Raw genomic sequence first — 25532 nt, forward strand, 5'->3', positions numbered from 1 at the left:
ATACGGTATCGCAGTTTGCTATGCTGTACATGGAGGCATGTGCTAGATAAATCGAGCTCTCTCAAGCATTTTCTTCTGCGGTCAATGTAGATGATTCTTTCGGATAATTCCTGGCCAAACAAGACACTAGCAAATCTTAATACATCAGGAGGTGTTCGCCATAAAGGTTCTGAAAACTTGATAAGCCTTGTTCCTTTGGAGTGACTGACACCACATGGCAGATCTTCAATTTGACATCTTTCTTTAATATATCATCTTTGTTGAGTGATTGCGGTCTCCAAAGCTCCCACAGAATTGCTTATTTCAGACCACTTTCACACAGTGTCATGAGTCCCGCCTTGTGGAACATTTACTACAGTTGCCAGCCTGTGCTGTTGTTGTTATTTTACTTCTAGGAGCACTAAAATTGGACCACATTATCAAGCAGTTATAACATTTATAAGGCCACCCATTTTCTGCTGCGGCAGATCCTGAATTCCGCGGCAGAGGATTGTGAATTCTGCGTTTTTCTGCGGCACATGCTCAACGGTGTTGAGTTCAAACAGAAAGATCTTTATTGGGCCCCCAAGATACAGAAAGAAGCTACAGCATTAAAAAGCTGTTGTGGCTAAGCATGAGATGGTACTTCGTATTCTCATCTGACAGAGAATGACGTTTATCACTGACAATCATCTTATATCTGCTGAATGATCTCCCTGCATCAACAGAGTTTATGGGTACACACAGGTACTTGACTGCAATTGATGCCAGTGCCGGCGTCAGTGTTTTCATGCCATCCCAAAAGCCAATGATGTCAAATGGCTGTGGCGGTGGGTCGACTTGCTTCGAGACAGATGGGGCCAGGTCACGGTCAGAAGACTTGCAGTCTTTTGCAGTGTTGATATACAGCAACCACTCAGCTGCTAGGTTTCCAGCATCTCTTCCTATACCCGGGATGTTCTCATAGTCACAAAGTTCATGTGACATTGACTTTAGTTGCAGCGGGTCTAGGGCCCTCATACTCTTGAAAAATTTCCAGGTTTCACTTTTTTCCAAGAGCTCTTGTGCTTTGCGGGCAGCCTGACACATTCCGCTTCTTATTTGTTCTCCTACATAAGCAGCTTCATCATCTTGCACACCCTCTTGCCTCATAAGGGTGCCGTAATCTTCCAAAGATGCTGCTTTAAGGTATCCCCAGAGTGCAAACAAGGCATTGTACACCTTGTGTGCAGCCACTTCCTGACCTTCTGCAGCCTTTAACAGGCTGGCCACCTTTTTGCCAAAAATGGCAATACACCGAGTGGTGTACTTAAGCTCTGTGTATATTTCTTGCATCATGGAAACTAAACTGTCTACTCCAGCAGCATCTCCATACCTTTCTTGTACTTTTTCCAAAAGAGAGGGGTAGTGCTCAAAGTACTCAGAGTGGAGCTCCACAGCCTCAATCCATGAATTCCATCTGGTTTTCACAGGGGCTGGTGGCGCCCTGGGGTTTTCCACACCACATTCTTGCAGATGAGCCTTGAACAGTGCGCGCTTTCCGCTCGAAAGTCGAAAAGCCTTCTTCATATCCCCAACGTACTTGTCCACGAGGGGAAATGATTTGTACATAGTCGCGCCGATCAGATTGACACCATGCGCGACACACGTCACGTGGACGGCGTTGGAGCACAGTGGTTGGATGCATTCGCGAAATGCTTTCTTCATATATGACGCGCTGTCGGTGACAAGCGCGGTTACGTCTTCGAACTCAACACCATACGTCATGAGTGCCTTGACGACGATCCGGCCGATTACTGCGGCGTTCACCTCATTTGTGAACGTCACGTCCACAAGGACTGGTTGCAAAGAGTCGCCAGTTGATGACGCCTTAACGAACAGTGCATTCACAACGGATTTCGCTCGATTGTCCGTCGTTTCGTCGATGACGACCGATACAGTGGCACCGCTGAACATGCCTTTTAGTGCCGACTGATGTTTAGCGAAAAGTTCTGGAAGCCTGTTCCGAAGATTTTTGGCCAAAGGGACTGATCCCCCATTTGTAACCCGCTTCTGCAAGAACGTGCGCACTTTCGGATGGTCAGTCTTTTCTATTGGAATGTTGGCCGACACAAGCATGTCCAAGAATTCGAGCACCAGGTCCTCCTTTGCCTCTTTTGCCGTTAAAACGGTTTCTAAAGTTTGCAGCCTGGTCCGTTTTTGCAGCCCCGATCCAGACGCCGTTGGGTCCACTTTTGCTTTTCCGACATTTTTCCGGTGGCTGCTGCTTCTGATGTGTTCGTCAATCGTAGACTTGCGTTGGTGGTCAATAGTTTTCGCGCAAGGCCGGCAGAAAAGTAAACCGCTGTCTTCGTAAAAGTCCTCCGTGCCATACTCACGTACCCGTTGTTTGGCATCTTTGTTTCCCAGATGGGACCGCTTAGACATTTCCACACTTCGCACTCGAAAACAACAGAGCGAGATGGCAGAAACGAAAGTAAAGTTTGGTCGATGCGCCGCGCGCGCCGCCGGTGTTGCTCCTTGCCCCTTGCCACCGCGGGCACGCGTAGGCACGCGTTTTGAATTCCGGGAACATTTGTGGCGTTCATTTTCTGAAGTTAAGACAAACAATGGCGCAGGATGCGGGAAGTCGATCCGGCTGAAATCAAATTTACGGCAAAAAAGTGGAATTCCGCGGGATTCCACGCGGAATCTTGTATTCCGCGGCAAAGTCACAATTCCGCGCATTTTCGCGGAATCGCGGAAAACGGGTGGCCTTAAACATTTAGTGCACATTATAACACATTATAGTGCGCATATGGTATAACATAACATTTGAGAAGAATGTGCTCTAGATCCTCAACAGCGCTGCGGTGGCTGCAGTGGGGAGAGGCAACTTGTCACTGTGCCGTGAAGGCCACATCAAGGTGCACTCGATGAACTAATGCGGCATCTTGATGGGAGATGTGTGCAGGCATGCGGAAAGCGAGCGCTGGATCAACTCTGCTCAGCATGGCAGGGGAGAGAGACAGAATGTCAGCAGACCGTTGGCGGGTAGCCCGAGGAGTCACGAGGCGTCGGAGTGTGGGCCGACGATCTCCTCTCAGCAGTGCAATACGCGTCCGTCTCCGAGACGGGAGAGCAGCTTTGGTGGTGCTGTTAGCCTGTTCATTGCCTTCGACACCGCAATGGGCTGGAACCCATTACAGATTGAGCCTGTGCCCTGCTTCGTAGACAAGGTTGTAAGCCATTAACACATCCATAACCAACGGTGCGGAGGAGCCTCGGATGCCAGAATTTTCAATTGCTTGCAGCGCAGCTGTTGAGTCAGTGAACACGAGCCGAAAGAAAAGGAAGCAGTGAAGCGCCAGGTGTGAGCCAAAACAGCAACTTCATTTTGAAATGATGAATGGGGAGTTTCATCGCCAGGGGTGATACTCTACCCCAGCGCTGGTGGTGATGTGGAGAATTAAATAATGAGCCCCTTTGCAATAAGTGTTGAAGTCCTATGGTGTCCAAAAAGGACAAAAGAGCTTTGAGGGCAGAGCGTTGGTGGGCTGGATTTGTCCAGGGACCAAGCAATTTTAAGAGAGAGTGAGGGGAGCGGGAGTCCGGCTGATTAAGAGGCCCAGAGAGTGCGGTTCAGGAAGGTCTAGGTCTTCTGGAGCACCGCAGTGACAGCGTCCAGGAGAGTCAATTTGTCTCAAGCGGTAACGCCATTGAGTTGTGAAAGCCACATTCAGTCCCATCCGATCAATTAATACAGCATCTTGACGAGAGATGTTCCGTGGCACGCGGAAAGCGAGCATTGGATCAACTCTTCTCAGTCAAGACCAGGGGAGAATGTCAGTCGTTCATTGTCAGGAAGCCAGGAGTGTCGCAAGGCGTCGAAGAATGGAATGACCGTCTCCTCTCAGCAGTGCAATACTCGTCCGTCTCCGAGAGAGAGAGAGACAGGTTAAACTGAGTAGTCGACCTGTTCATTCCCCACGACATCACAATGGGCTGGAACCCACTGGAGAACGAGCCTGTGTCCTGCTTCGTACACAAGGTGGTAAGCCAGTGAGACATCTGTTACTAGGGGCGTGGATGAGCCTCGTATGCAAGAATTTTCAGTAGCTTGCAGTGCAGATTTTGAGTCGGTGAAGGCTGCCCATTCGCGCGGGTTTGAGCCAAAATGTGTTCCTTTGCCATGCTTTTCCACGAAAAAGGGGTCCAGAATATATAACATCAATGTACATTGTCTCTGTTGATATACCAGGGTGTTGTGTGAAAAGGAATTTTTGGGGTTAAAAAAATTTGGTGTTTGACTATGCATATTTTGTGACAGTTGTTTACTTGATGTTGCATGTTTGCAGTCTGACATTGTGGATGTGAATACCATCTTCAAAGATTTGGCGGCAATGGTTCATGATCAGGGAGATGTTATAGGTGAGTCACGTTTTGAGCTTGAGAGAAAGGTCAATTTTCACTTTGGATAGACTGATGGCTTGAAGCATTTGACTAACTCTAAGCTCAGCTAACATGGCTCTACCAAAAACAGAAATGTGTATCTCATACAATTATGTAATGTAGGGCATGGAGACCGTGCATATACACAGTGAAGTCACGCATTTATCATGCGTTAGAGAATTATGAAAAGTTGAGCATCAGGCCTAGATGTGTCGTCTGCGATGAAGTCCTAAAGTGTACTAGAGTCCTAAAGTGATGCTACTAAAAGAAACATATCTTCTTGAGCTACAAGCTGGTAAATTAAGTTACAACTACCAAAGAGAAGATACTAAATTGCAGCAAAAATTATTCTTGACATTGCCATTTTTATTTGTGTCAAGACAACATTATATCTTCCTTGCAGATAGCATTGAAGCAAGTGTTGAGACTGCAGCAATCAGCGTTGATGAAGGTGTAGAGCAGCTGGCAAAAGCAAGGCAGAACCAGGTAAGTTCTCAAACTTCTTTGTCTACCTAAAGGTTGTACAAAAGTTCCTTAGAGATACCTATCTTTCACAGTGTCTAGATTCAACAATATAGTGAGAATGAAAGCAAAAGCTTCAAGTCACTTCTTCGTTTCATGCTAGTGCATTACTGTTCAGGTCCTCACTTTTGACCCTCGACATTGAAAATTATAATTTTGTAGAGAACTTCATTCTCTCGTTCCTTAGAGCAAGAGAAGTGACTATATTTGACTATACTGCTACATATGAATGTGTACCTAAGTGAATGCCCCATTGAATGATGGAAATTTCAGGCTTTTTTTCAAGCTTTTCAGCTTTTTACATATTCTCAAATTTAATTTATGTTAACAAAAAAAAAATTCAGCACCCAAGATCACAAAGTTTCCAAAGATATGTCTGTGTCCTGAACAAAAATAATTTTTGAATTCCAAAATATGTAAAATGTGGCAAATTTAATCAAAAATAACAGTCATAAATATCAAGACTGGATTTTGACTGGTAAAAAACAATGTCAACAGTTACACATTGCACGTTGTTGGGTGATGCAGTTCCATGTAAGGGTAATACTTATATAGTAATAATAATTGGGAGTATATTTACACATAAGGTACGTGTTCTATTTAATGTAGGTAGATAATCTATTATGTTAATTTTGTTTTACTCCTACATGAGCAAGAGTAAAATAGTTTCTACACAATTAATAATGTAGGAGTAAAACAGAAATGACAGTTGAACTTCAATATAACGAAATTGAAAGTGACTGCACTTCAATTGGTTAAATACAGTAATTAGCTAAACCGAATAGTGAACTTTCACTGAGTCAAACACCGCTTAAGTAGAAATTTAGGCTGAAGTCGAATGCCCCATGATGGTCCCATGTACCTGCAGTATACCCGTAATGTAAAAAGTACCTGCTTAAGTCGAACTCGAAATATCAGCTATCTCGAACAGTTATTTTGTCCCAAGGAACATTTTACATACCCATAAGTCGAAATTTCAGCAAAACTGTCAAAAACGCGAATGCAGCCACCATATCGACTATGGCAAGCCTGAAGGGGACAAGTGGATCGACTCGTTGCCGACACAATCCCACCCAAACCAGATAGATTCACATGACCACGTGCCGTTAGATGTGTTGAGGGACATGCGAGACGCTGCAGACATGGCAAAGTTGGAAATCGGGAACGCATGTTATCTGTGGATGTTTGTGCTGAGGAATCCCTTGATGACCTACTTGATGAAGTTTGTTTCACTCAGGATGAAGAACAGATGCCTGAGCCATTGGAATATGAAAGAAAAAAAAACCCTCAGTGCAGGAAGTTTGTTCTGCCTCGATATTTTGCAAACATACCTTGAGTTAAAGAATGAAAGTGGAAAAATTTTGCAGTCCCAACAAGGGGTACAGGGACTCGTAAGTCGAGTTATGTGCACAAAGCAAACGAAAATACCAGATTACTTCCAAAGCTGTGAAAATACAGTCGCCGACTGAATTTTTTCGGGCATGCTCAATTATTCGGACTCATTCGCGGAACGGACGCCGGGTCCCATAGAGTTGATGTATAAAAGCGTCCAAAATTTCGGACGCCGTGCAGCCCCGTCGCTCGATATTTCAGACTCTGTTTGCCCAACTAGCGAATTTCTCTCTTGGGGTGGCGGAAAATATTGGTGTTGTCTGAAATTCGTATAAAAAGAAAGCAACCAACTAAAATATTGAGGCAAAAAATAGGCAATGATTGTTCATTTTTTATTCCTCTGAGTAGAAGAGGTCTGTCCTAACGCTTTAGCGTCTTCGTTTTTGGCCAACGGCTTGATTCAAAAGGCCCAGCACGTGCTGTCCGCCCGCGAGTCGAGCGACAGCGCTGTAAAGTGAGCTCCACCTAAAGTACGCATGCATTAGGTGAAGCCCACTTGCGTACTTGATGACGGCGGTGCTTCTGTCAATGTACAGTGACGAAATGTCGCTTCGGGAAATAGAAGCTATTGTTATCAGGAAGAGCTGGAAGCGCGTTAAGAAAGAATCGACAAATTTTTCCAGCCTACTAGTGCTTAGTAAAGCTTATGTTGGAGCAAAATTTTTATTTTTTTTCGGACTGCTCGATTATTCGAGCTTTGGCGCGATCCCTGCCGAGTCCGAAAAATCGGACGACGACTGTACTGCCACATCCAGCACTGATTTGCATTAAATGTACCTACTTTGTGATCAACTGAGGCTTGAAAATAAAGTTTACACTGTAAGGCAATTAATTAAACAATTAATCATCGTACTGGCCAGTGCGACATTTTTTGGGCCAATTTGCAACAAAATTTGAGGCTGTTGATTCAATAAGTCAAAACTCCCCTTCAGTCAAACTAAGATACCCGGATAGTGGATGTTTGGGTTATCGAGAGTTCACTGTGCGTCAAGAAAAAGAGGTCCAAGCGCCGACCCACACGCCCCATTCTATGCTACTTTGTCATAAGACTGGCATAAAAACGTGGAACACACGCTTATTATTGAATGTGGCGCAATTTTCAGTGAGTACAAACGTCATCGCCGTACTTGCCGTTCAGGAGCATACGAAAAAAGTATGTTTTGAGTGAACCGAAATTTCTGACATGGCGAGCACAGGATGTCATTAAGTCGCGGATAGGAACGTCATTTTTCTTTTTGGCCATGGTCACGACATTGATTATCGGCTAGTTCCATCCCAAATCGAACAATCGGGTACACTTGATGTCTCGAATGAACGGGTGAAAAATATATGTTGAAGTCATCGGTGAGTTAGGAAAAATAAACGCTTTTGGAATTCTCTGCGCTGCGCGGTTCGGGAAATATGAGAGGAGGAAAAAACGGCCTCTCAGAAGACGGTGTCGTCGCGCGCAGGTTTGAGCGTTCACTACAAGGCTATTTATTGTCGCATTGTAGTAATTTCTTGATTTAGCTTTAGACCACCTAGGGCGCAATAGGCTCCTGAGTTGGCAGTGCTGTGTCGGTTTTTGCTTGTCTGCAAAAAAATATCGAAGTTGACTCAAAGCGCCGAAAAGCACCATATTCACGGCGACTGTGCGGGTGATGTAAAAAACGGATAAGATTGAGCTTTATGCCGTTTAATGTGCCATTCATGGGTCTGTCGAATTATATATAATTTGTTATTCTACTCGGTAAGGAACGTAAGCGACACCTCTTTAAGTAGCACCATACCACCGAAAAATGACGAATTTCGGAAGCCTTTATCTAAAAAAACCCACCAAAAACTTGCCTCGAAAATTTTATATGTTGAAGGTAGTCCCTTGGACTATGCACAGAAGAAAAAGCAAAATTCGGACTTGACCCGTAGGCGCGGTATGAATTTTTTGCAACCCCTATACGCGGCGCGCATTCAAGCGGTGGCACCGTGTCCCGCGTGTTGCAAAATCGAATTTTCCAAAGGGACTTTCAACTTCTGTCTTCACATGAAAGTAATTGCTACGGTTTGAAGACGTTCTGAGCGTTTATGTTCATAACATTGTTGTAATCGCTGAATGTAGATTGTGGAGCAACCAGATGTGCTAGCAGTTTTTTGCGGGATGTCACACATCCATTGCAAGTGCTGGGAGCCCGTGAAGAACAGAATGCTTTAGAATACTTTTGCGTACTGATAAAAGCTATATTTGTCCACGGTGATCATATCGAAGCATATTTACAGTACACATAATAAAAACAACTTGACAGCGAAGAAGACAAGGTAACGAAGGTAAGAAAGTAACGTAAGATATGCAGAACATCCTGGGTGGATGAGAGTGCTCGTGTCATGAACTGCTTTAGGCTGTTGTAGGAGCCACTTTCCTTAATGTTACTTTTGATGGCAGGTTCTTGTCAGATTTTCTTGATAGGCTATTCTCACGTTACATGCTCACTCGCTGCAATCCTGGCAGTTAAACCTGGGTGTTCCTGGCAAGGCAACACCAAAAGCAGTCTCCAGTTTACGGCCTGTCTTTCTGCACACTTATTCTCGTATTTGGGAGTGTTTCTGCTGTGCATGTGCCTTCACCGACTTCCGTCTTTACTTAAGCGGTGTGACGTTAATGGCTTCAGCTGATATATACTCAATTATTTCTTCGACCACTTCGGGCAGGTGCACAAACGGCTCACTCTGTGAGCTTCCTTGAAATGTGGGCGACATTGCTGCTTGCTGTTATTCAGCCACCTTTGCTGTGAAGTACTTGAAGCAGCTTCTGCACAGCTAGGCCATTCCTGATACGAATGATGCGAAACTTTGCACAAGGTGTCTTCCGAGAGTTAATCCGACTAGGACCTTCCCATTGTCGCAGCATGTCGAAGCGAAGAACATATTAGACAGCGGCGCCAGTCTGGCTGTTTCGCCAAGGTTCACAAAAGGCACCATGAACTAGCCTTGAATGTGTGCTTAAGACACTACACAACGACACTTTCCTCTGTATGAGTTCCGCCGTCCGAGGTCATGGAGCCGTAGGAAAGGAAATGATTTAAAGAATGCTGGAAGTCACTGCGTCTCTCCTGACTTAATGTGTACAGTAAATATGCTTGTTTATAATCACCCTGAACAGACATACCTCTTACAAAGAGGTAAAAGCATTCTGTTCTTCACGGGCTCCCAGCACTTGCAATGGATGTGTGACATCCCGCAAAAAACTGCTAGCACATCTGGTTGCTCCACAATCTACATTCAGCGATTACAACAATGTTATGAACATAAACGCTCAGAACGTCTTCAAACCGTAGCAATTACTTTCATGTGAAGACAGAAGTTGAAAGTCCCTTTGGAAAATTCGATTTTGCAACACGCGGGACACGGTGCCACCGCTTGAATGCGCTCCGCGTATAGGGGTAGCAAAAAATCCACAGTGCGCCTACCGATCAAGTCCGTATTTTGATTTTTCTTCTGTGCATAGTACAAGGGACTACCTACGACATATAAGAATTTCGAGGCAAGTTTTTGGTGGGGTTTTTTAGATAAAGGCTTCCGAAATTCGTAATTTTTCGGTGGTATGGTGCTACTTAAAGAGGCATCGCTTACGTTCCTGACAGAGTAGAGAAACAAATTATACATCGTTCGATAGCCCATGAATGATAAATTAAACAGCATAAAGTTCAATCTTATCCGTTTCGTACATCGTCCGCAGTGTTTCAGTGAATATGATGCTTTTCGGCACTTTGAGTCAACTTTGGTATTTTTTTGGAGACAAACAAAAACGGACACATCACTGCCAACGCAGGATCCTGTTGTGCCCTAAGTGGTCTAAAGCCAGATCAAGAAATTACTACAATGCGACAAGAAATAGCTTTGTAGGGAGCGCTCAAACATGCACGCGACGACATCGTCTTTTGAGAGGCAGTTTTTTCCTCCTCCCCTATATCCTGAACCACGCACCGCAGAGAATTCCGAAAGCGTTTATTTCTCCTAACTCACCGATGGCTTCACCATATATTTTTTTCCCCTTCATTCGAGATATTAAGTGTACCGGATTGTTCGATTTGAGATGGAACTAGCCTATCGCAAGTTCGTTATCAACCGACAAAAACTTAGCTTGGACTGCTCTAATCACAAAGCACCACTGGAAAGCAAATTCGAAATACAAATGAACAGGGAAGCAATTGCGCATTTCCCACGGCAAAAGCCCATGGTAAAAGTGATAAATGCCTGATTCATTAATTACGTCATTTCACGTGACAACGCCAATAGCAACAGAAATTCAGAAATGCATTGGCGTCTATGGGGAACTGTACGTGCAACAGAAATAATATATTAAATAAACAATATCGTTAAGTCGACCTTTGTTATGTGGAGGTTCAACTGTAATAGATTCTGCAGAAATTATTTCTTTCATGCTCAGCTTTCCATTCCTTGTGGCACCCATCATGCAATTCCATCACTTTCACCTATTTCTTTCAGCTGCTCCCTTCATATTTCTTGATATATGTTGCCATTTTAGGGAGCATAGAGGGTACCTTGAACATATACAGGGTGTCCTAGAAAGCGTGTCATAGAATTATAATAAAAAAACTACGCCACCTAGAATCGTGCGGTCAACAGCATTTGTTCTTGTTAGGTTTTTGCCACCTCCTAATGTGAATGTTGTGTACAAGTTTAATTATGCAAATATTTGCGAACTGAACTCGGAAATTTGCCAAGTAAAGGTCACTTTTTACCCCACCAATGTGAAGAGCGTGTCTAATTTAGTCAAATTAATGATAGTTGACAGGGATATTCAGGAGCTATCCCATCGGAAAAAATAGCCGAACATCATGCTCTACGGAGGTCGCACAGAATAGCGCACGATGAATTTTTCAGCGCAATCTTTGTCAGTCCGATGAAAGGAGGTTGGAAACCCAGCCCTCCCCGACATCGCAGAAAGAGATAAAACAGGCACGGCTAGTCACGTCCGACTTTCGCTGGGATAATGCTTTTCCTCTCCCAATTTTAGGAACTGTTACTTTTTCTACTATCACTCTGTAGGCTGGCTTCGGAACCCTCTTTCGTCGTACTGAGAGCAATTGCGCTCAAAAAGTCATCGCGCGTTATGGTCGGGTGCCCCGAAAAGCATGATATTCGGCTATTTTTTCCAATGGGAGAGCTCGTGAATATCACTATCAATTATAATGAATTTGAGTGAATTCGGCACGCTCTTCATATTGGTGGGGTAAAAAGTGACCTTTACTTGGCAAATTTCCGAGTTCAGTTCGCAAATATTTGCATAATTAAACTTGGAGTACATGACATTCACATTAGGAGGTGGCAAAAACCTAACAAGAACAAATGCTGTTGACCGCATGATTCTAGGTGGCGTAGTTTTTTTATTATAATTCTATGACATGCTTTCTGGGACACCCTGTATACACTCGTTGACCAATAATTCGCACTCCACAAATTCGGACTTGTGTTCCGTTGACACTGTCAAACTCCCCATTGAACCAATGTATTTCCCCGTTCAGTAGTTCGGACCGTTCCTCGGAAGGCGTGCTGGATTATTCATAGTCATCTCATGTTAAACCTCCATGGCTTTGGGGATGTACCGTCTCCTGTGCACTAGAAATACAGCAGAACAATGTGCTGCAACACACCCGATATTTTGAACTGCATTGCGAATTGAAAGCCATTTCGGACATGATGCATGCGTAGAAGCACAGTGTGTGCGGGCAAGAAGGCGGAGCTTACTTGCACGTGACCGAAGCCGAATGCTTTGCTTTGAGCGTGTAAGAGCTTATCTTTCAATATGTGTGTCTTCGACCATGAATATCTTTGAGTATCGGCAATTCTGAAATGTCAACCTGGTGGTGAGGGCATCACCCATACTTGCATCAGAAACGGCTCTGCACAACCCTATTGCGCTGCCTCTCCGGGTGCATTGTCGCCAGTTAGCACAGGGTATGCAAACTCAATCAGTTGCGATCACTGAATGAGTGACAGTGGCGACAGTGATGAAAGAAACAATGAGCAGCCAGTGACCACTAGTTTCCCATTCAAACATCTTATTTGATTCAATTCAACCTTCTATTTTAATAAATGTTACTGCAATGCAGCAGCATGTGTTTGCTTGTCTTGCTGGCCTTGGGGCAGGTGCTAGGGCGGGAGTAAATGCTGTTTTGAGAATTTTTCTTCCATTGTATTGATGTGTCGACTTCAAAAGCCCTTCTTTCTGTGGGGGCTAAGATGCATTGTTCTCTATGGCAACCTTGTGGGGAGTGTCAGTTATTTCGTTGTGTCACAAATTTTGTTTTATTGCATTTTGCTGTAACAGCTTGGACTCCCCACTTTGTTCCACTTAGTTGGAGGTTGTAGTAGTGGTAAACTTCGTTGATGCAGCTCAGAGGTCAGCACTAATAGTAGTACTTTGTATTATAATACTATTACTGTAATACTTTTGAGCATTTGTATGACGTATTATAATACTCATTCCCTAGAAGTGTTTATATCTCTATTATAATGCCCAAAATTGGGGTATTACATGTATTACAATACTCTAGAACAGTGCTTCTCAAACTTTTTCTGTACATGAACCCTTTTAGTAGTACCAAACCAACCACGGCCCCCCACCTTAATAATCCTTCTGAAAAATAACTTTTTTCAATTATGCAAATACATTAACATTATAATTTATTTAAAGGACATTAACCACAGCAGAGAGAGCTACCAAAAATGCTTATTAATGTTTTTATTAATCATGAGTAAGCACATATACAAGGCCTTTGCCGTCTGAAACAGTTTCAGTGAAGTCACTCATGGAGGCAGTTGCACCATGGGTGGTCACACAATTTTGAGCGGTCCATTTTTATTGTCAAGACTGAGCAAAGTTGAGACTGACACAGTAAGAGTATAGGAGTCACCTGTGCTCGAAATTGGTCAGCACTATATCATCAGATCAGAGAGGCTACTTTCATTTGCCGGCATTTTTCGACGATCGAATAGACGTGCACCACAAGACTATCCCCTTGAGAGCATGTTAAAATGCAACCGTCTAAAATAAAACGTGACTGGAGAATGGCTGCATCAATAAGTACTGTACAAATCGTTTATATTTCTGCTTTTTCATTCTTGAGAACTCCCAATTTATATATCAATGTATTGCTAGTAATACTCATGTAATACACGTTAGTATTAGTATTATAATACCTGAAACTCAAAGTATTATGTATTAGTATTACAATACTGATTTCTTCCAAGTATTACCATATTTGCTACAATGCAAGACGCCGCCGATTGCAAGACGACCCCTCCAAAAATGATCACAAAAATAGGAGGAAAAAAATAATGACAAAATTTGCCACCTAACATACTTTGGAATCACCACTGTTCTCATTGTCTGAGTCGTCCCACAGCAAGTCGTCTACAGTCCCGTCCATCGTGTTCGAAACGCTGCATTTCTTGAATGCACGCACTACGATGTTCTCGGGGGATTGCCTTCCATGCGTCCAAAAATCCATGTGACTACTTGGCTCAGAGATGCACGCTTCTGACGTCTGGTAGGGGTTAGCTTGCCGTCCACTCTTTTGGCCCACCGAAGGTTTTTCTCATGCTGGAACAGTCGAAGATTTCTTTCTGTTGTCCAAGCCATCTTCGTACATTTGCCTCAGAAACGCTGCCCAACTTGAACGTTGTTGTTCGTGGTTTCAGCTGCTTCCATCACTTTCCGCTTGAACGCAGTAGGGTAGAAAACACGCTTTGGGGCCATCACGAAACGTATGTGCAAACGCGAAATGCAACTAGCACTGGAAGACATGAGGCACAGCTTGACAAGTGAGGGAGAAGTAACTTATGTTGGCCCGCCTCGCCTTTCGCGATCCCCCTTTTGTCTGGCGTTTGCACTCTTTCCTCATCTGGCGGGAGGTATGGTTTCGATTGCAAGACGACCCCCATTTTTGGGGTGCCATTTTTTGGAAGAAAAAAATCGTCTTGGCAGTCATGCAAATGTGGTATATACGTATTTGTATTATAATACAAAGTATGAGCATTACTGCCCGTCCCTGATTATTGCAGCTGATGACTTATAGTCAAACCCGCATGTATCGAACTTGAGGGGGATCTGAAAATAATTCAATATACCGAATTATCAATATATAAAACGTTCGTATTTGAACTGACATTCGCGTGTGCCATATTAATTGTCATTTAATTGGGATAGCATGAAACGGGAGCTTACCGATTTCCATGCGAGAGAGCAGAAACTGCACAAGCAAAGTGTGCAACAGGACAGTTAACAACATTTATTTGGGACGGAAGAACTCCGTGAGTTGGGCTTGTCTCTTGTTGCGAGCCATGAAGTCCATTACAGTATTTTCGATCTTCTCGAGGCCTCCTAAATGAGAAAGTCCAGCTAATTCTATTGCCCCGCAGCAGCGATGAATGGTAGCGAAAGCAGGAGCGATCTCGGCGGCTGTGGGCATGACATCGTCGCCATTAAGACCTCCCAGTAAGCCTTCATAGCCGCTTAAATCACCGTCGTCACCAGCAACGTCTGCTATGATGTCCGCAACCGTCATCTCTGCCACAACGTGCACATTGTCGTCGGCGCTTACAAAATCCTGTGCTGTCAGATCAGTGGGAACGGCTTCTGGGAACTCTGACCTTTCGAAGCTCGTCATCCAGAGCGTACTCGAAGTTGTCATCGTTGTCCAAGGCATCCGCACACGCCTTGTCTGCAACTGCCACGAAGCCCGCTTTGCGAGAGCAGTTCACTACTGTTTCACGCTTGATGTCACTCCAGGCACCCGTGATCATTTGTATGGCACCCAGCAGGTCAATCTTGAGGCTCTGACTCATTCGAAGATTAATCAGAAGGCGCTGCAGCAAACGCCTCCGGTAGCCTACCTTGAATGCCTTTATGATACTCTGATCAAGGAGCTGAAGCCTTGACGTCGTATTGGGCGGGAGAAACCTCACTTCAATGTTCTGCAGCTGGCTTGTCGTGTGGTGCACCGAGCAATTGTCCAGGAGAAGGCATACGCGACGATTAGACCTGCCCAACTCGCTATCCCATGCTTGTAGCCACTCCGAAAACAGCTGCCGCGTCATCCGTGCTTTAGTGTTGGACCCGTATTGGACGGGAAGGCTTCTATAGATTTTGAAGCATCGTGGAGCCTTGCTTTTTCCAATGACGAATGGCCGGAGTTTGCAAGACCCGTCCATGTCCGCTGCTAAAAGGACAGTCACGCGAGCCTTGCGGAGTTTGCCTCCGTGACATGTGCTTCCACGAATGTCGAGAGTCTTGTTGGGAAGCATTTGCCAAAACAGACCAGTCTCGTCCGCGTTAAAAATCTCGGCAGGAGAGAACTTTACGGAAATTTCCGGCTACTAGTCCGACAGCCATTTCTCCGTTTCCTGGGCGTTCACAGCTTCGCTTTCGCCTGAAGTTTGCCATTGAAGTTCTCGTCGTGAAAGGCCACTGCGAAGCACCTGGCTTTTTCAGTCAGCATTGGTCCATCCATGGGAAGGTTCCTGGCCCGGATATCCAGAAACCATGCGTACAGTGCCTTCTTGATCCTTTCAAACGCCGGCGTCCTCAAGCGGCATGCTCCCTTGCGAGATTGTCCTGCTGGTCCTGCTGCTTTCATTCTGATGTCCGCCTTGTTCAGAAGAAGCGTACTCAACGTGCTTCGTGGGATGCCGAATGCTTCTGCTACCAAAGACTTCTTTTCTCCATTCTCAACACGTCGGATGATGTCGAGCTTGGTCGTGAAGTCCCGGTTCTTCCTTTTCTTAGCATCCATGGCTGCCTCATTCATGCCCCGCACAACCAAACGAAAGGTAACACCAATGCTAGCCGCCACTGCGCACGGCCGGCATGGACGATTCCATTGCAGGTCGCATGCTCGGGGAAGGTAGCGTGCAGCAAAGCTCCGTGGGGTCACTAACTTCTCCCGTTGGCAGCCTGCCCTCATTTCCAACTCCTTTTCATGAGGATGACTTCATCCCTGATCTCCAAGCCGCGCTTTGAATCGCGAAAAATGTGTGGAAGTTACTAAGGGCGCGTCATAGGATTCCAGCGGTAGTGTGATATAGCCGATGACAGCAGTGACGGCTGTTCGATATAGACGTACAGCACGCCTATACAGTTACATGCCATTTTCAAGGGGATGTTTTGGATGTTCGATATAGGCAATAATTTGATATAACCGGGTTTGGTATAGCCGGGTTCGACTGTACCGATGTTTGTGGTACATGGTATAGCTGTGCTTTTCGTTCTGAGACTGTGTACAGTGGACTCCCACTAAACGAAACTTGGTTAAACGGAAATTACGGATAAATGGAACAATAGGGTCACCTTTGGTTAGTTTCCTATATATGCAATGATAAACATCTTCGGATAATTGAGACAACCCGTTTGGTGTACTTCGGGTAAGGGGAACAATGTGGTGGCAGGTGGAGGTACTGAGATGCCGGCGAACCTGGAAGATTACCGAAGATTCAGAAATAGAGACCGTGAAATTTTATGTGCCAAAGTCAACGCTGTCGTCATAGCAGGCCACTCCTTGGATGAGGATGTGGACGATGCCACATGATACTGACAGGTAATATCGGAAACCTGAACGCAGGAAGAGGATGTGCAGTCTGTCTGGCAGAACAGAAAGATAATCCTCGTTGTAGACGATTGAGGTGTGCATGAACTTTTTTTAAAGCCTCAGGCATACATGCATATTTAATAAAAAAAGCAATCATAAAATGCGAAGAGAAGAGCCATTAACTCTTTTTTCCTTGCTACCCACAGTATCGGAAATTGATTATCTTGAAATGAAGTTTCATTTCATGAAATCTGTGTACTTTGCGTAAGTGAAACCTTTGACAAATGGAACAATATTTCCATTCCCTTAGAGTTGCGTTTAAGAGGAGTCCACTGACTTTGACTTTGTTTGTCATTTTGAAAGCGTGATTGTGATTTGCGAAGTGGTACAGTTGCACACTTGCGTCTTGCAGGTAAAAGCCAGGAAGAAAATGATATGTTTGGCTGTCTTTGGAATAGTTCTGTTGGCCATAGTCATCACAGTCATCGTATTAACCAAGGGTTAACAGGTGAGGAAGGATGTGGATGCCTAAAGGAACAGGCACCGCCGTTCCCGTGGATTGAGGTCATAAAGCGAATTGTCATAAAAAATTAGAAACCCACCCTCCAGACAGACTGCTTTGCAGAACAAAAGCCTACATACTTATGATCCTTTATTTTCTGAAAAAGTCAGTTATCAATGTCTACTTAGAAGAATTATCAGTAATCAAGCTTTCTAAATGGACAGTATCAATTATGCACTGGTTATAAATGTCCTATTTCTTAAAGAATAACAATTAGTGCTTCGCTTGCCTCCTTCGCAGTGACGTATGGGGGCCCTACTCAGCTCACCATCACGCACCCCATCTGTAGCGTTATTAGGAGACCTCTGGGCAGACCCAATATGTCACTCTCATGTGTCCAATATGTCACTGTGTGTGTCAACAGCACTGTGTGACCTGGTCCTTTGGTCACTGCCTTTTTAAGCACTTCAGCACTTTGGTGGCTCGAAAGGCGGTATGCGTAATCCCGAGGTCAACAACATCAGGAGTCATCCTAACCCTTGTTGGCCTACTGCAGAGCCATATATTAAAAGGGAGTCTGGCCATTGGGAGGAGTCACAAAAAGAGGCTCGACCTGTCAATCACAGTTTTGCTCCTCTGATTGGTTTGCTTTTTACCAAGGGGGTCGCCATGACACCATACTGCCACCCAAAATGGCGACGAAAACAAACACAGTGAAGTGGGGATTTCGTGACAAAAAATTTTCACAGACTAACCTCATTTTACGCTGCAAATGTACATCCTAATATAAATTTATCGGAAATCAGTTTAAACTTATGCTCATCCATCGATATCTAACTGAAAATAATACGTTTTGTCGCCGGTGTTAGGCCTAATGAACACGGCGATCACAACGAAATCATAACAAAAATGGCGCTGTGCTGTACAATCTTATATTTAACAGCTGGATTTCATGGATATAAACATTCTTGCCTCTTATATTCCAACTATTCATGTAGATTTGTTTAAAAATCATACCGACAACAGAACGTGTCCCAGCAGGTGGTTCTGCCGGCAGTGGTACAATGACGGAAGCAGACGACAATTCCCGACGTGCCTTACGCTCCCTAGGTGGCGCTTATCAAATTTGCACCAACAATTCACTACTTTTGCAGATTGCGAGTGGTATCCATTTCAATCCTATCCAATCCACTTGCCACCCAAAATGGCGCTGCCCATGTTGGATAGGGGGGAAAATAGTGAGGATAGGCTGATTGGTAGCGCCCCATATTTCAAGACTTCATTGTTCGGAAAGCTGAAAAAGTGGGTGGAGCTTCAGGTATAGGCATGACCCATTAATGGCCAGACTCCCTTTTAATATACAGCTCTGGCCTACTGTAACGCGTGTTGCCCTCTGCCTGAAGTACATGGTAGACTTTCCTCGAGGGCTGTTCTGAGGGTCAAGTGCCGCAGTCATAATAGCGAGAGGATAATACAATGTGTTTGACCCTACTCGTGACACACACAAATCTCGGTCATTGTTGGATAAGCGAATTATAGACCTACTAAGGAGGTGGATTTACATGGCAGTAAAATGGTTCCCAAGAAAGCGGTCATAAAGTGAGCATGTCAGATTAGCGGGGGTCACACTAACGAGGGTTCACTGAGTCATAGACTTTCTGCTGTATGTGCTGCATTTTGGGAGCACACTTCTTCCATGAATGGAATAAGATTCAAATCTAGGCATGATATTTGGTGGAAAATTTCGGAGGTTAGAATGGATTAAAATACAACATTTTGCATGGCACTATGGCTGTTTCAAGGAACATAGTAAACAGCAGCCGACAAATGTCCAATCATGCAAGAAGCCACTTTGCTTGCTTGCTATTGATGAATTGTACGCATTGTGAGGATGGCACGGTAACCGATGATGCCTCCACTGAAGTGGTGAATACTGAGGTCAAAATATGGCGTATGAATTGCTTTTGTATCCCAGTCCCCTGCCCACACCCAGCATGACAACTTCCACTGTGTATTCCTCACTTCATTCGATATATTAGCTGGCCTTTGAAATCCACTGGTATTATGTGGCTGAAATGGAATAGGTAGAATTACACATGTGTAACCTCCACCTGTGTGAGTGCACCCTTTACAAAAACTGCTCAAAACCAGTGAAATGCACTGATCGCTGGGGCTCTGGGATATCCTGGGATATGTGCTCAGGCAGTATCAGGCACGAAAAATGTAGCTCTTTAAGGTGGTTCAAAATTTTGGCTTGAAAGTACGTTGATTACATTGGTTACGTAAGAATGGCTAGGAAGAATGCAAGCTGGTGACTAGAATACAACAATACATGATGAACTTGGGAGACAACGAAAAACAGACACACAGAAGAAGTCTCAATAGCCTCTTCTTTTTTCATTTTTTTTTTTTTTTTTCATAATGTATTTGGTTGGGTAGTTGGCATCCTGGCATCCCGGGCCTCCTCTGGGACTCTTCTCAGCGGTACTCGCTGCCCTTAAGGCAATTGTCTCTGCTTTTCCTGGTGCGTCGCAACTGCCCGAGGTTCAAGCGCTTCTGGCACTGGAGGCATATCTTCGCATCAGCATGACGGCATTGTATAGAAAGGCCACGGCAATGCAGTGGAATCCTCGAAGCCTGCGTAACAAGCTCCCTGATTTTAAATTACATCTACAACAGTACAAGTTCCCTTTCATAGCTATATGCGAACACGGCATGGATTGTACACATCGCGTTAATGGATACACAATCTATCGATCTGATCAATCCCCTGAGAGCAGAACAGCGCTATACGTTCGCAATGATCTCGTTGCTGCACCCAACGGGTCAGTTTGTCATCGCTCTAATGATTACGTCACCTGCAGGATCCGCCTTGGCCCCATGCTGTTAACGGTCGTCAGTATCTATATCCGTCCTGCGGTACAGGTCCCGTGGAGTGACCTCGAACACTTACTTGGTTCTCTGGAAGCCCCGGCGCTTGTGCTGGGTGACTTCAATGCACATCACTCGGCCTGGGGAAGCCGAAGGACGGATGGTAGGGGAAGGAGGTTGTTGGAGGCAATGGAGAATAATAACATGTGCCTGCTGAACAACCGCGAGCCCACTTACATGCGATCCCCAATGTCACTCGATGTATTGGACCTCTCGTGGTGTTCAACCGACATAATTCGCCACTTGTCGTGCGCTACGGACGTCGACACTAGAGGTAGAGATCATTTTCCCCTATATATTTTGCACGACAGACTGCCCCTCTCAGCAACTACTGGACTGATTTCTTTCACAAACTGGAGACTTTTTCGTGCGGGCCTCAGAACATCTGTGCACACCGGTATGTCCCCCAGAGGCTCTCTCTCAAGCAATTACCCGCGGTATTCAGGACGCGGTGGTCATGTCTAAAAGGGTAACAGGCCATGTCGGTCATTCCCCAGCAATTAACCACCTTAGCGCATTACGTCGCCGAGCAGAAAGAACGGCTCGTCGGACACGGCAACTTACGGACATCGTGGAATACTGCCGGATGAAAGCTAAAGTAACACGAGAACTTGAGAACGAGGACAGGAAGCGTTGGCGTAAGTTTTGCCACCACCTTTCACCGTTTGATCCGGCCACGAAGATCTGACGGACAATCTGATCTCTGAAGGAGGCGCCCCCTCAAAAGAATCCTCTCGCGGCCTTGGCTATCGTTAAGGGTGTAGACGAAAACACGCTAGCGACGGACCTCTGTGTGGTACTAACGACTCCGGCGGCTGCCTCGACCACGCCAGTACACCGCAGTTTTGTCCACAGTTTGACAGCTGAACTTCACCAAGACTGGCCCCGTCCCCCGGAAGTTATGGACCGCAACTTCACACTAATCGAGCTAAAGGCAGTGTTGCAGCTTGTGAACACCGGCTCGTCCCCTGGACCCGATAAAATCACCTTTGCCGCCCTGCGAAACCTTGACAGGCGGTCACTCCAAGCTCTCTTTCATGTCTATAATACGTCTTGGCAACAAGGACTTTCACCACATACATGGAAGGAGGCATTGGTTGTTCCCATCCTGAAACCAGGCAAGCCCCCAAATGCCCTATCCTCCTTTCGCCCAGTGAGCTTGACAAGCTGTATGGGAAAACTGATGGAGAGAATGGTTTTGCATCGCCTCGACTGGTGGCTCGAAAAACAACGTGCGTTTCCTCACGAAATGGCTGGATTTCGTCGCCACCAAAGCTCCACGGATCCAGTTCTCAACCTAGTCTCTACAGCCCAACATGCTCATGCCCATCGGCAGATTGTCCTGTCGGTTTTCCTCAATATCAAGCGCGCATATGATACCGTCTCGCACATTTGTGTGCTGCACGCCTTGCGCTCGTTTGGAGTATCCGGTCGGCTCTTCATCTGGCTCCAAGACTTCCTTACGGACCGAACTGTCGCTGTCCGTACGTCCCAAGGCCAAAGCCCTCAGCATCCTGTTCCACAAGGTGTCCCCCAAGGAAGCATTCTCAGCCCGACACTCTTTAACGTGGTGATGGCCAACTTACAATCAGTAATTCGTCGCAAAGTGTCGTTTTCCGTGTATGCAGATGACGTCTCCCTTTGGACGGGAGAAAAATCATGCCCAGCTCTCCAGCGCCGCCTGCAGCTCGCTTTAAACAATATCCATACGTACCTCACACCACCTCGGGATGGACCCTTCACCCGAGAAGTGTGTCGAGCTCCGTTTCACGCGTAAAGCTATGGCCAATTTCCCTCTTTGGCTTGGTACAAAGAAGCTTGAACCGGTACGCTTTCACCGCTTCCTTGGCGTGCTAATCGACTGGGTCTTGCGCTGGGCTCAGCATATTAAACACCTTGAAACTAAAGTGCAGCGACGGCTCCCGGTAATTCAACATCTTTCTGGCTCAGGATGGGGCTGTGATCAGCGTTCCCTGCTCGCGGTTCACGCGGCATTGGTGAGGGCGACTGTGCTTTACAGCCTTCCTATTCTGCACAGGATATCAACAACTTCATTAAATACACTTCGGTCCCTGTTTGCTCGAAGCCTTCGTCGACGCCTCGGAGTTCCAAGAATGGCTGAAAGACGGCAAGTACTGGCTGAAGCTGGTGAGCTCCCGATTGAAGTTCTCGGTGAACGGGAAACGGCTCGGCACTACCTCCGTTTGCGTGCTCACATTCCCCGCCACCCGCTCCTCAGGAAAATTCGATACCGCCCTGAAAGCGACTTCTATCGAGTAGCGCAGAGGACACGCCAGACTCTCACTGGTTTCATGACTAAGGACACTATACCGCCGGAAGCCCCCTGGCCTCTACCGGTACCACCCACTTTTGTACACCTTCCAAACCTTCTGGAAAGAAAAGATCAGGTCCCCCCTCAAGTCCTCTGAGCCCATTTTCATGCTCTGGTAGACGAGAAGTTTCCTACATTTACGGCAGCATATACCGATGGCTCATCCCGAAACAACAAGTCCACCTCAGCATTCGTCATACCATCCGAAGGCGTAGTGCACGGAAGACGCCTTTCACATCCGACCTCCTCCACAGCTGCGGAACTCTATGCCATCCTTTTCTTTCTACAACACATTGCTGATTTTACACCCCGGGAATGGGCCGTCTTTACAGACTCCAAATCTGCACTTCAAGCTATTGAAAATTCTGGCATACGAGGCCCATCCGCACCCCAAGTCACAGATGTGTTAATGGCTTACCACACTGTCTACGCCGCAGGCCACAGGCTAGTTCTCCAGTGGGTTCTAGCCCATTGTGGTGTTGTGGGGAACGAGCAGGCCGACAGCGCCGCAGAAGCAGCACTCTCGTATCAGAAACGGACCAGCATTGTTCTGCTGAGAGGAGACCGCCGTTCAATTCTGCGACGCCTAGTGACACCCCTGGCTTCCCACCAACGCACAACCGACATTCTTCCCACCTCTATGTTGAGCAGAGTTGATCCAACGCTCACTTTCCGCATGCCACGAAACACCTCTCGTCAAGATGCTGCATTAATCCACCGAGTGTGCCTCGATGTGGCCTTTACAGCTCAGTGGCGTTACCGCTTGAGACAGGTTGACTCTTCCACCTGCTGCCACTGTGGTGCTCTTGAGGATCTGGAGCATATTCTTCTTCATTGCTCCCACTACCAACCTTCCCGAACCACACTCTCCGAGTCTCTTCGTCAGCTGGACTCTCGCCCTTTCTTCCTATCGAAATTACTTGGTCCCTGGCCCAATCCAGCCCAGCAACGCTCTGCGCTCAAAGCTCTTCTGACATTTCTGGACACCATCGGACTTCGATCGTTATTTTATTCCCCCCATTCCAACCAGCAATGGGGTAGAGTATCGCCTGTGGCGATGAAACTCCCCACTCTCCAAGGTCAAAAATAAAGTTGTTGTTGGCATCCCGGGCCAGAAAATGAAGCCCAAGGCAATTGCAAGCCCCACGAACACGAATATCGCCAACCCAATTCAGAATAGAATGATTCTGAGTAGGCCGTGGCCTATGAGACTGTCCCCTTTATGCACGCATTTTCCTTTTTCTGTTCCTCTTCCTTGTGCAATAATGGCACTGTGGCACAGACATTAGTATATGCCTGATGCACAGACTGAAGGTCGCACTTTGCACAGCTACGTAGCGATGGGAAAGCGAACCTTTTGAGTGAGTGCTCCATATCGAAATCAGTCAAAGGTGCATATGGCGGGCTTCATGAAAATTGAAAATGTGTTACAGTAAAACCCGCGGATAGCGATATCGCGTATAACGATATCCCTCGTAAAACGATGGTTCATGACTTTACCGTCAAAATATACATTGTTTCTATGGGGAAACGACCCGCGTACAGCGATGGAAACCGCGGTTCCGAGTACTCGTATAACGATGTTGGACGCTGTCCCGTGCGCATAACCTCGCCGCAATTTTCGCCGCGATAAGATACAGTAGAATCTCGATTATACAAATCTCACGGGATAGCGGAAAAAATTCGTATCGTCCGAAATTCACATCAAAAGAATTAAACCAAAATAAAAATTGTGGCAAGAAAATAGACAGCAACTGTTCATTTTCCAATACCGGCAGTGAAAGAGGTAGGTGGTAACGCTTTTGTGTCTCCGTATTTGGCCAATGTTGCTTAAATTCGCGAGATGATTCGAGAGATGATTCTAAAGGCCTAGCACGTGCTTTCCACCCGCGACAGGGTTCTAAAGCGAGCTTCTCCTAAAGCACGCAGGCGTTAGGTGAAGCCGACTTGCGTAATGGTGACGTGTAGTGTTGCCAGAAGTTGTCCTGATATGTTCCCTGGTTCCCTCCACGAGCTCTGGTCGCTGTTTTCCCAAGCCAGTGCAATGTCACACAGCTTGAAGTTTTTTTTAGCATCTGTTTCTTTTTCTTTTGCTACACGCGGGGTGGCGCGTGACTTTTCGGGGACGCGCTATTTAGGTCAGCCCTCGTTTAACAATGTACCCCTATAACGATGGAATTCGCGATTACCGTCAATATCGTTATGCGTGGGTTTCACTGTAATCGGTTGTGTGACTTTGCGGATTTCAATCGACTCCGAACGACTACTTTCTGTCCTCGGCGATCAATAAGGCATAAGACTACTGTAGAAATTTTTTTTTTTTTTTTTCGTGCCGAACATTTTTCCAAAATCGTGAATTTAAGTTCCCGCGAATAACTCTGGCCATATGACGGCGAAACTCGTGCGGCGTTTGACGCTATACTGTGACCCTTTCTACTCCATACAGCATAGGCAGTTTAAGCAAGTCGCAGAAGACTGTCTATCCCATCAGGCAGGATGTAAAGAAACGAGAATTGATCAGGTTTTTGTTGCTCCTACAGACGCATTCCACTGTATGCCTTTCCCCGCCTTCTCAAAACCAGCTTGTATGATAGTGCGACATCTCAACCGAACGCTTCACTGCCTTGAGTGATAATAAATGAGAACTGCTGAAATGAATTGGCTGACCTGCACACGGCCAGTACTATGGCCTCCTCCTGGGTCCCTAAAGGCCATTGTACGTGGCTTTTCCTCCCATGTCTGTGAGAAGAAGAAAGGGATTGACCTAGAATGCCGCCATCCCCATGAACAACAAATGTCTTGGTACGTGTCGAAATATGCCCGGGTGTTGACCACGGCATGACAGACCAGAGGGAAACAC

General features: G+C 45.8%; 2 protein-coding genes across 3 annotated transcripts in view; one reads left to right on the forward strand and one right to left on the reverse strand.

Moving 5' to 3' along the window:
- LOC135396512 (syntaxin-12-like) overlaps positions 1–25532 on the forward strand; it is a 58637-nt gene that overhangs the window by 24217 nt on the left and 8888 nt on the right. For both annotated transcript variants that reach the window (XM_064627523.1, XM_064627525.1), the window contains exons 7-9: positions 4317–4389; positions 4814–4896; positions 17320–17415. In XM_064627523.1, the coding sequence (XP_064483593.1) occupies positions 4317–4389; positions 4814–4896; positions 17320–17412 (249 nt within the window). In that variant the 3' untranslated portion in view covers positions 17413–17415. The remainder of the gene's footprint in view (positions 1–4316; positions 4390–4813; positions 4897–17319; positions 17416–25532) is intronic.
- Positions 449–2106, reverse strand: LOC135396511 (uncharacterized). The gene has a single exon (XM_064627522.1). The coding sequence runs from the start codon at positions 2095–2097 to the stop codon at positions 583–585; it is 1515 nt and encodes a 504-aa protein (XP_064483592.1). The 5' UTR covers positions 2098–2106; the 3' UTR covers positions 449–582.

Source organism: Ornithodoros turicata, chromosome 6 (assembly GCF_037126465.1).
Source record: "Ornithodoros turicata isolate Travis chromosome 6, ASM3712646v1, whole genome shotgun sequence".
NCBI lineage: Eukaryota > Metazoa > Arthropoda > Arachnida > Ixodida > Argasidae > Ornithodoros > Ornithodoros turicata.

Excerpts from the sequence above, each read along its gene's own strand:
- LOC135396511 (XM_064627522.1), bottom strand. The coding sequence starts at position 2,097 with ATGCTTGTGTCGGCCAACATTCCAATAGAAAAGACTGACCATCCGAAA.